Source organism: Chrysochloris asiatica, unplaced genomic scaffold (genome assembly GCF_000296735.1).
Source record: "Chrysochloris asiatica unplaced genomic scaffold, ChrAsi1.0 scaffold00087, whole genome shotgun sequence".
NCBI lineage: Eukaryota > Metazoa > Chordata > Mammalia > Afrosoricida > Chrysochloridae > Chrysochloris > Chrysochloris asiatica.
Window position 1 is genome coordinate 586,919 of NW_006408605.1, and position 12,486 is coordinate 599,404.

At 36.6% G+C, this 12,486-nt stretch overlaps 1 protein-coding gene across 1 annotated transcript in view; it reads left to right on the top strand.

Moving 5' to 3' along the window:
• SEC24A (SEC24 family member A) overlaps nucleotides 1-11,663 on the top strand; it is a 103,497-nt gene extending 91,834 nt beyond the window's left edge. The window contains exons 20-23 of the mRNA XM_006866081.1: nucleotides 6,484-6,588; nucleotides 6,887-6,979; nucleotides 9,497-9,600; nucleotides 11,549-11,663. Coding sequence (XP_006866143.1) covers nucleotides 6,484-6,588; nucleotides 6,887-6,979; nucleotides 9,497-9,600; nucleotides 11,549-11,663 — 417 coding nt within the window. The remainder of the gene's footprint in view (nucleotides 1-6,483; nucleotides 6,589-6,886; nucleotides 6,980-9,496; nucleotides 9,601-11,548) is intronic.
• The last annotated feature ends 823 nt before the right edge of the window (nucleotides 11,664-12,486 follow it).

Genomic DNA, 12,486 nt, shown 5'->3' on the forward strand with positions numbered 1-12,486 from the left:
GTACAGATTCCTCATGAGCACAATTAAGTGTTCAGGAATACTCATACTTCACAATGTTGTCCATAGCTTGTCATGATCCACACAATTGAAAGCCTGTGCGTAGTCAATAAAGCACAGGTAAAAATCTTTCTGGTATTCTCTGCTTTCAGCCAAGATCCATTGGACATTAGCAATGATATCCTTCACTCCACATCCTCTTCTAAATCTGGCTTGAACTTCTGGAAGTTCTCTGTCAATGCATACTTGCAGCCATTTCTGTATTACCTTTAGTAAAGCTTTACTCGCATAGGATAGCAAAGATATTATCCGATGATTTCCGCATTCCATTGGGTCACCTCTCTTTGGAATGGACATAAATACAGATCTCTTCCAATCAGTTGGCCAGATAGTTGTCTTCCAAATTTCTTGGCGTAGATGAGTGAGTGCCTCCAGTGCCACCTCACTTTCTTGAAAGATTTCAATTTTTAGTCTATCAATTCCTGGTGCCTTGTATTCCTCCTTCAATGCACCTTGGACTTCTTCCTTCAATATCATTGACTCTGAAATGGAACGCATAAACATTGATATCTTAGGCATTAGTGAGCTGAAAAGGACTGGTATTGGCCTTTTGGAATCCAACAACCATATTGTTTATTATGCCAGGAATGACAAATTGAAGAGGAATGGTGTTGCAGTCATTGTCCAAAAGAACATATCCAAATTAGTCATGAAGTACAACGCTGTCTGTGATAGCATAATGTCCATGCACCTACAGGGAAGACCAGGTCATACCACTATTATTCAGATTTATGCACCAACCACTAAAACCAGTGAGGATGAAATAGAAAAATTCTGTGAACTTCTTCAATCTGAAATTAATCAATGATGCATGATTGGAATGCAAAGGTTGGAAACAAAGAGGAAGGATCAGTAATTGGAAAATATGGTTTTGGTGATAGAAATGATGCTGGAGATCACATGATAGAATTCTGAAAAATCAATGATTTGTTCATTTCAAATACCGTCTTTAGACCACATAAGAGACAATTATACACGTGGACCTCACCAGATGGCAGAATTCTGCAAAATCAGTGACTTATTCATTTCAAATACCTTCTTTAGACTGCGTAAGAAACGATTACACACAGGGACCTCACCAGATGGAATACACAGAACTCAAATTGACTACATCTGTGGAAAGAGACGATGGGAAAGCTCCATATCATCAGCCAAAACAAGACCAAGGGCAGATTGTGGAACAGACCATCAATTAAGTGCTCGTATGCAAGTTCAGGCTAAAGCTGAAGAAAATTAAGATAAAATCACAAGAGCCAAAATATGACCTTGAATATTCCCCACCTGAATTTAGAGATCATCTCAAGAACAGATTTGATGCATCAGACACTAAAAACTGAAGACCAGAAGAGTTGTGGAATGACATCAAGATCATACAGGGAAAAAGCAAAAAATCATTAAGAAGACAAGAAAGAAGGAAAAGACCAAAATGGATATCAGAAGAGACTCTGAAATTTACTCTCCAGCGTAGACATTCTAAAACAAATGGAAGAAATGAGACTGTAAAAGAGATGAATAGAATATTTCAAAGGTCAGCTTGAAAAGACAAAGTCACATATTATAATGAAATGTGCAAAGAACTCCAGCATCATTTCTATCACCAAGGCCATATTTTCCAACTACTGATCCTTCCTCTTTGTTTCCAATCTTTGCATTCCAATCACCAGGAATGATGAATACATCTTGGTTGCATATTTGATCAATTTCAGATCGAAGAAGTTGATAAAATTCTTCAATTTTATTATCACTGTCTATGATGGTTGGTGCATAAATTTGAATAACAGTGGTATTGACCGGTCTTCCTTGTAGGCATATTGATTTTATCTTATCAGAGACAGTGTTGTACTTCAAGATGCATCTTGATATGTTGTTTTTCATAAAGAATGTGACGCCATTCCTCATTTTGTCATTCCCAGCATAGTAAACCATGTGATTGTCAGATTCAAAATGACCAATACCAGTCCATTTCAGCTCACTAATGCCTAGGATATCGATGTTTATGCGTTCCATTTCATTTTTGACAATTTGCAATATTCCTAGATTTATACTTCGTACATTCCATGTTCCAATTATTCATGGATATTTACAGCTGTTTCTCTTCATTTTGAGTTGTGCCCCACCAGCAGATGAAGGTCTCTAATGCTTTGCTCCATTCATGTTATCGTGGTCAACTCTACTTTGAGGAGACAACTCTTCCTCAGTCATATTATGAATGCCTTCCAACCTGAGGGCCTCATCTTCCAGCACTGTATCTGATAATATTCTGATGTTCTTCATCATGTTTCAGTGTTCAGTATTCAGGTGTTATCTGACAGTGTCATAATGCTATTCATAAGGTTTTCAGTGACTAAATATTTGGAAATAGTCCTCTTTCTTCCTAGTCTGTCTTCATCTGGTAGCTCATCTGAAACTTATTCACCATAGGTGACTCTGCTGGTGTTTAAAATACCCATGAGATAGCTTCCAGAATCACAGCAACATGCAAGCTACCACATACGACAAACTGATAGACCAGTGGTGGTATATAACCATGGTGGTGGTAGTTACATGCCATGGAGTTGGTTCCAGCTCATTGCGACCGTGTTATAGGGCTTCCAAGGCTGTAAATCTTTACAGGAGTAGAAAGCCTCATCTTTCTGCTGCAGAACTGCTGGTAGTTTCGAACTGTTGACTGTGAGATTAGCAGCCCAACTAATAACCCCTACGCTACCAGAGTTCCTTATATCACCATGTTGTTCTTGTTGTTAAGTGCCATGGAGATGGTTCCAACTCATAGTGACCCTGCACAGGGTTGCCGAGTCTTGTAAATATTTACAGAAGCAGAAAGCCTCATCTTTCTGCTGCGGAACAGCTGATAGTTTCGAACTGCTGACCTTGAGGTTACCAGCCCAATTTGTAACCACTACACTACTGGAGTACTATATAACCGTACTATATAACCATAGTATGTTTGAAAAACTGAAAACTAACATTGGTTCGTTATTATTAACTAAATTCCAGACTTACTTATATTTACTAATGTCATTTATCTGCTCCAGGATACTGGATTTCATTTATTACATTATTATTCATTTTTATTTTGATTGTTGAGCACATACAGAGCAGAACATCACCAACAAATTCTACACATACAATTGAGTAACTTTGATTACATCTTTGAATTGTGCAAACATTATTACCCTCCATTTCTGAGGTTTTTTTCCTCTATTAATATTAATTCACTACCCCATAAGATTCCTATTTAATCTTTAGAGTTTTTCTTTGCAACATAGATCTTAAAAAAGCACAGTGTTTAGTTAAACTATTGTTAGGTTTTAAGAAGACTTCTGGAGGTAATTTTGGTTTCGGGTTTAAAGATGATCTCAGGGCAGTAATTTCAGGGATTCATACAGCCCCCATGGATCCAGAAAGTTTGTATTCCATGAAAATTTGAAATTCTGTTCTACATTTCCCCTCCTTTTTCCTGGATTCCCAGCTGTGGTTGCCCAGCACCATCCACTTCTTCTGGTCTCATGGTAAAGGAGGAAGTGGTTTGTGGAGGTAATTAGCCACATAATCCAGATCTTCCTCCTATTCCTGACTCTCTTTTTATATTGCTCCAGATAGAGACTGATTGTTGTATAGCTGTCTGCAAGTTTTAAGGACCTTAGAACTACACAGTGAACTAAGAGGTAGAACAGAATGGTGGCTGAGTGCCATGGAGTCAGTTCTGACTCATAGCAACCCTGTACAGGGTTTCTGAGGCTGTAAATCTTTACGGGAGCAGAAAGCCTCATCTGTCTCCCGTAGAACAGCTGGTAGTTTCGAACTGCTGACCTTGAGGTTCGCAGCCCGATTCATAACCACTGTGTTACCAGAGAACAGAATAACTATAAATATATTGCGAGGCCAATTTATGTCCCATGAAACTCTGACCCTAAACCTCCCAGCCAAGGTACCAAATCTCATGTACATAAACAGCCTCAGCAATTATTCTTTCATTGTTGGTGGGTTTTGTTCATTGTTGTAAATATATCACACAGGATTTGCTGATTCAACTTATTATAGGTGTGCATCTTATTGACAGAAATTACAGTAATCAGCTGGGTGAACCTACCTGTAATTAATGTGATTTTTCCATCATCTTTAACCAAAATTCAATGTATTACTTTTTTTTTTTTTTTTTAATGTATTACTTTTTTAAATTGTTGTTGTTGTTGTTGTTGTTAGGTACAATCGAGTCGGTACTGACCTTATGCACAGGAGAACGAAACACTGCCCGATCCTGGGCTAACCTCACTACTATTGCCACGCTTGAGTCCATCGATGCTGCCACTTGGCCAGTCCATCTCATTGGGGGTCTTCCTCTTTTTCTCTGACCCTCCACCTTACCAAACATGATATCCTTCTCCAGCAACTGGTCCCTCCTGACAATATGTCCGAAGTATGAGAGACGAAGTTTGGCCATCTTGGCCTCCAAGGAGCACTCTGGCTGCACTTCTTCCAAAACGGATCTGTTTCTTCTTTTGGCAGCCCATAGCACTTTCAATATTCTCCTCCAACACCATAAGTCAAAAGCATCAATTCTTCTACAATCTTCTTTATGCACTGTCCAGCTTTCGCATGCATATGAGATTATTGAAAATAGTATGGCTTGGGTCAGGCGTACCTTAGTCCTCAAGCTGACATCTTTGCTGTTCAACACTCTAAAAAGGTCTCTTGCAACAGATTTGCCTAATGCAATACATCGTTTGATTTCTTGACTGCTGCTTCTGTGAGTGTTGATAGATGATCCAAGAAGAATGAAGTCCTTGACAGCTGCACTCTTTTCTCCATTGATAAGAATGTTGTTTATTGATCCAGTGGTGAGGAGTTTTGTTTTCTTTACATTGAGACGTAATCCATACCGAAGGTTGTGCTCTTTGATCTTCATCAGTAAATCTTTTAAGTCCTCTTCACTTTCATCAAGCAAGGTTGTATCATCTGCATATCACAGGTTGTTAATGAGTCTTCCTCCAATCCTGATGCCACATTTTTCTTCATATAGCCCAGCTTCTCACATTATTTGCTCCACATACAGGTTGAATAAGTATTGGGTCACCTCTCTTTGGAATGGGCAAAAATACGGATCTCTTCCAATCAGTTGGCCAGATAGTCATCCTCCAAATTTCTTGGTGGAGATGAGTTAGTGTCTCCTGTGCCACGTCACTTTCTTGAAAGATTTCAATTTTTATTCCATCAGTTCTTGGTGCCTTGTTCTTTGCCAATTCCTTCAGTGCACTTTGGACTTCCTCCTTCAGTATCATTGGCTCTTGATCATATGCTACCTCTTGAAACTGTTGAACATTAACCATTTCCTTTTGGTACAGTGACTGTGTATTTCTTCCATCTTCTCTTGATGCTTTCTGCATCATTCAGTCATTTGCCCAGAGAATCTTTCAGTAACAAAAGTCAAGGCTTGATTTTTTTTCTTCAGTTCCCCTAGCTTGAGAAATGCTGAGCTTGTTCTTCCTTTAGGGTTTTCTGATTCCAGATCTGTGCACATTTTGTTGTAATATTGGGCTTTATCTTCTCAAGCTGATCTTAGAAATTTTCTTTTCAGTTCTTGTACCTCCTCATTTCTTCTATTTGCTTTAGCATCTCCATGTTGGTGAGCAAGTGTCAGTGTCTCTTCTGAAATCCATTTTGACGTTTTCTTTCTTTCTTGTTTTCTTAATGACTTTTTGCTTTTTTCATGTATGATGTTCTTGATATCATCCCACAACTCTACAGGTCTTTGGTCTGTAGTGTTTAATGTATCAAATCTGTTCTTCAGATGATCTCTAAATTCAGGTGGGATATAGTCATGGCCATATTTTGGCTCTCGTGGACTTGTTTTAATTTTCTTCAGCTTCCATTTGAATTTTCGTATGTGCAATTGATGGTCTGTTCCACAGTCTGCCCCTGGCCTTGTTTTGACTGATGATATGTAGTTAAGTAAAATGTTAAATAGTTAAGATAAACAGCTAATTTAATGAAGGCAGAGATGATGACATGTAGAGATGGAACATGGAGAGATGGAACAGCTTGGGACTCTAGACCCAGAAAGGGAGAGGGGCTGTCCTGACGACTGAGGGGCAGGCTTGCAGGGTATACCCTTTTGTTGGTTGATGATGCATGAAGAGGATTGTAACCATGACAATGAGACCATATACGATAGGATGAATGTAAAGCTAATGTTCTCCCATGTAAACTATCACATAATTCACAATTGAAAAAAAAAAAGCGAATTTAGTTTTATTGAAATTTACAGCTTGGTTCATAAGAGTGATAAATATTTTTTTTTCTTTGCATTTAAATGTGAATAATCTGCCCAAATTTTTGGAGAGAACACTCATTAAAACATTTTGTGTTTTTAATTGTGGCTCCATATAATCTGTGTCTAAAAGCTTGAATCTCTTATTTCCTTAGGGAGCACTCAATGTCAATGAAAGAACCATACCTCAGCCCCCTATTCTTCAGCTGTCAGTGGAAAAGCTGAGCAGGGATGGAGCTTTTCTCATGGATGCAGGCTTTGTAAGTAGTTTGGCTGAACCCTACCCTTCTCTCTGCCTGTTACTATACCTTTTTAGCATTTGGCTTTATTCCCCTTAATATATTTCTTCCTCTACAGATGATATACCCTTTAACCAATGTATTTTGTACTAACCCACAATATCCTTCCACAGCTTCCTTCTTTTATGCCAAACAGAAAATATCTCATCACTAAACAACATACTCATCTTTTACATTTTTTAAAGTGTATGCAGTGGTAAAGATGAATGAGAAAACTCATTGTTACAGTATCTCATAGGAATTTTTTCCTGTCCCCCAGGTAATGATGCTTTGGGTTGGAAAAAATTGTGGACAGAATTTTCTCAGCCACGTTCTAGGAGTTCAGAACTATGCATCAATTCCACAGACTATGGTAAGCTTTTCTCACTCTGATTACAAAGTAGACTAGAAGGATATTTCAAAGGTGACAAAGACAGGAATTGCCTACTATGAAGTCAGAACATAGTCCCAAGAGCTTGACAAAAAGGAAAATGTCTTTATAGATCATGTTTCTCTTTTAACTGAAAAACTCACTGTATATTTTAATAGCATTCTTTAGGTCATTTTGTATCATTGACTTAGCTGTTCTTATGTATGGAATGTTAATAGTTGTATTTTAAAGAGAAAGGAATATATTTAGTTAACAGCAAAAAAAAAAGCATTCTACAAATGACATTAGTACAACTTTTGTGTTTTAAAATTTTTTGACAAGTGATTGCATTATCTCTTTAACAGGATCCTCTTCTTAAGAAATTGTGTGTGTGTGAAATATATATACAAAACGTTTATTGGCAGTCCCTTTAATTGTTGCTCTAAAATAAGCTAATTCCCAAATTGCAGTACCTACCAAATTACTGGTAGTCAGTGGTAAATGAATTGTTGCTACATACAGCAACAATGAACCCTGCATATCATTAGCTATAAGATTCGGAATGAGACTCGAATAGCCTCATTTGTAAACTAAGAGTGAGTCCTCTTGCTTGTAGTTGTTAATTGCCATCGAGTCAATTCCGACCCATAGTGACCCTGTATAGGATAGGGTTTCCAAGAAGCAGCTGGTGAGCTTGAACCACCGACCTTTCAGTTCAAACAACTTTGTAGTCTGACACATTAGCCCACAGCGCCACACCAGAACTCCATGCTCTTGCTTATAGAGGAGTAATTGAAATGATCCATGAAAATGTACTTGTTAAACCATATAGCATTTTAGATCGTTTTGAATTATAAAGTTAGAATTCATTCATACAAACTATCAGTTTGTAACTAAGTTTGGAATATGTGTTTTTTGTCAACACTTTTACGTATTTATGGGTTTAACTCCATTCATAACAGTCATTGGGGTATTCTGGTACTTAAAAAAACACATTCATGAGTGTATTGATTAAGCACTGACGTTGACTTGAGCCTATGCTACTGGACTGAAGACTAGGCGTGAGCAGATGAGAAATAAACAGATTTATAAAAACCACCTGAATGTATCCATTAATTCTAGAAGTTATAACAAAATGAAGAGAAGAACATGTAGGTTCAGGAAGCTAAATAAAGTTTTATTGGAACATAGTCATGCCCATTCATTTATGTATATGTAGTTTGAGGCTACATTGAATATTTGGAACAGAAGCCAAATGACTTACAAGCCTAAGATATTTACTGTGTAGTCTTTTCAGAAGAATTTTCACTGTGCACCCAGTTCATTGCAGCATTATTCACAATTGTTAAAATGTAGAATCAACCCAAATGCCCATTAACCAGATGACTGGATAAACAAAATATAGTATATACATACCCTGAATGTATATATTCTCTTTATCAGCAATGAAGAGAAATGAGGTTCTGCTATATTCTGAAATATAGATAAACCTTGAAAACATAGTGAAATACATCAGACACAAAAGGAAAAATGTGATTCCATTTATATGAATGGAATGTATGTATCTGTTTAGGCAAATACATAGAGACAAAACATAAAAGTTTATTATATTAGTGATTATCAGGGTCTGGAAAGTCCCTAGATGGCACAGTTTGTGCTTAACTGTTAAACTAAAGGTTTGCACCTTGGAAGATAAGCCTGACAATCTGCTTCCATTAAAACTGCAGCCCAAAAAACCCTATCAAAAAGTTCTGTTCCACCACATTGGGTTGATAAGAGTTGGAATTGATTCATCATCAACAATAATAACTACAGCTAGAAGTTGACAGGAGAAAGAAGCGGGGGTTATGGCTTACGTTTCTGTTTCTGAAAATGGGTATTGGTGCTAATTGTTACACCACATTATGGGTTAATGTCACTGAATTGTACACTTAAAAATGGTTAAGACAGCAAAATTTTTGTTGAATATATTTTACCACAATTAAATGTGAAAAAAAAATTTATCAGTTGGCATAAGTGAAAAAACAAAGTTCTTATTCTTAAGAAAAGAAGTTTTCCAGACCTTGCTCTAGAGCCTTGCTTAGAAAATGTGGTTTTTTTAAACCAAGTAGCATGTTGTATGCCACATCTGGGAGATTGTTAGAAATACAGAATCTCTGTTCCTCACCTCTTACTATGAGCATTTGCGTATCAGTAAAATTTCCTGGTGATTCATATGCTTGGTAAAGCTTGCAAAGTACTATAGTTGGTACAAGGAGCCCTAGTGGCACAGTGATTAAAGTGCTCAACTGCTAACCAAAAGATCAGCTGTTCAAACTCACCAGCTGCTTTGAGAGAGAAAGATATGGCTTTCTGCTTTTGCAAAGATTTACAGCCTTGGAAAACCTATGGAGCAATTCTGCTCTATGCTGTAGGGTTGCTGTGAGTGGGATTCATCTCAACAGCAGTGCATTTTTTGGTAAATGACATATTAGACATATGATTAGAATAAATTGGATGTTACTGGTTTTCTTTTAACAGACAGATCTTCCAGAACTTGATACACCAGAATCTGCCAGAACAATAACTTTCATCTCTTGGCTTCGAGAACAGAGACCTTTTTTTCCAATACTTTATGTAATAAAGTAAGTTGAATTTTTCATTTACTAATAGTGAAACCTACCACTTGTCTGTCAGTTTATGGTGGCTTGTATGTTGCTGTGATGCTGGAAGCTATGCCACCTGTACTTTAAATCCCAGCAGGGTCACCCAAGGTGGAGAGGTTTCAGCAGAGCTTCCAGACTAATACAAACTAGGAAGAAGGAGAGGCAGACCAACTCTGAATGATTAACTACTGATAACTTTATGAATAGCACTAGAACATTGTCAGATAGTGCCAGAAAATAAGCCCCTCAGCTTAGAAGGCACTCAAAATGTGACTGGGTAAAGAGGTGCCACCTCAATGTAGAGTTGACTATAATGACGTGAACGGAGAAAAGCTTTCAGAACCTTCATTTGTTGACAGAGCACAACTCGAAAGGAAAAGAAAATGCTGCAAATATCCATTGATAATCAAAACTTAGAAGATACAAAGTACAAATATAGGAAAATTGAAAATTTTCAAAAATGAAATGGGACACATAAAAATATCATGGGCATTGTTTGAATCTAACAATTATATAGTTTACTATGCCTGGAACATCAAATTGAAGAGGAATGGTGCCACATTCATCATCAAAAATAACATTTCAAGATCTATCTTCAAGTACAGTGTTGTCTTTAAAAGGATAGTATCCATATACCTACAAGGAAGACCAGTTAACACCATTATTATTCAAATTTACGCACCAACCACTGAAGCCAGTGAGGATGAAATTGAATTCTACCAACTTCTTCCGTCTAAAATTGATCAATTTTGCAATCAAGATTCATTGATAGCTACTGATTATTTGAATGCAAAACAGGAAGAATCAGTAGTTGGAAAATATGGCCTTGGTGATAGAAATGATGCTGAAGATCGCATGATAGAATTTTGCAAGACCAACAAGTTATTCATTGTAAATACCTTGTTTCAACAACATAAAAGGCAGACTGTACATGTGTACTTCACCAGATGGAATACACAGAAATCAAATTGACTACATCTGTGGAAAGAGATGATGGCGAAGTTCAATGTTATCAGCCAAAGCAAGACCAGGGACTGGCCATGGAACAGACCTTCAATTGCTCATATGCAAGTTCAGGTTGAAACTTAAGAAAATTAAAGCAAATCCACAAGAACCCAAATATGACCTTGAATATATCCCTCCCTGAATTTAGAGACCATCTCAAGAACAGATTTGACTGAAAACCAGAAGAGTTGTGTGATGATCTCAAGAACATCATACTGGAAAAAAGCAAAAGGTCATTAAAAAAACTTAAATGGATATCAAAAGAGACTTCTAAACCTTCCTCATAAGCATAGAGAAGCTAAAGTGGCTAGAAAAAAGTATTAAGTCAAAAAACTGAAAAGAAAATTTCAAAGGGCAGCTCAAGAGGCCGACCCTCAATGAAATAGTTTGACATAGTGGCAGCAACACTGGGCTCAAACATAACAATAATTGTGAGGTTGATCCAGGGCCAGGCAGTGATTCATTCTGTTGTGCATAGAATCAATATGAGTTGGAACCAACTCAACGGCACCTAACAATAGCAAAACAATTTGTTTGCCTTGCAAGGACCTATTTTGACTTAAATATGTGTGTGACTTATTGCTTAAATAAACTCTTTAGAATAGGAAAAGTAAAAAGAATTATTTTCAATAAATAGTAAATATGAGATTTTGTTTTATATCCAAGTATTGGAATTCGTAAACTTTTAATGAGCTTGTTAGTAAAAAGCTTAACTATTTCTCTTAATTCTGCTATATATAAACTTTCCCCTCTACATAACATCAAGTTATCTGTCAAGTATTCTCAGAGAAAGCATGTTGAAGTACCTACTTATATCATAGATGTTATTATGAAAATATGACAAATCTGGTCTTGTGGGTTTTTTTTTTAATTATTAAATTTTGTATAATATATACAACTATTTTTACCTTTTATTCTTAAGGGATGAGAGTCCAATGAAGGCAATCTTCCTTCAAAACATGATAGAAGACAGAACAGAATCTGCATTATCATATTATGAATTCCTCTTGCATATACAGCAGCAAGTGAATAAATGAGCAAATGAAATTTGGCTTCCATAATATGGAACACCTGAAAATGTGTAACATCTTCGATTCTATTAGGTTTTTGAACTAATGTGATGATTAACCCTTTTGTGACCTGGGGGACATATATCATCCACCAACATTTTCAGCCTCTCAGGTTTCCTGGGAAGCTGTTACACCAGTTATAGTACATGCTGCTGCCTGGCAGGGACCTGTATAACTGCATGAGTCTGCAGAACAGGCCTCATCTCACCAATCGTACTACCAGAATTCACTTGGGACATAGATATCCCACATAATTGTATCAAAATCTATGAAACCTCAAAAAATATTCCCCTTGATTTCAGCATGCCTTCTATTACTGAAAACATATGCTATAAGCAGAATTTCAAAGGATAAAATAATTTGGTCATGAAAGGGTTAAGATAATCTCACTGTGATTTTAGGAAACTATAGCAAATAAAAGACCACAGCAGAGAATCAAACATGCAACTCTGAATACTGTATTTTTCCATTCAAAATATATCTATGTGTGATTAGATAACCTTTTTCCGTTGTTGCCAATTATGTATGCATTGTTATGAATTGAAATAAGATGAGACAATATTGCAGGGCAAAGTAAATTTTGTAAAATGAAGATTCTTTGTTCAAAATGTATATCTGTTATTTTTTAATTCTTTGAATTTTTGGCTGCTACATTAAAACCTCACAAAACTAAGTGTTGCAGGGAAATTATAAATTTTGAAAAATATCTTTTTTTTTTTAATTTAGGAATAAAATGTAGAAAAACTAGAACCCATCCCCCATTCCTGTTTTGCTTTTTTCTTTTTTGGGG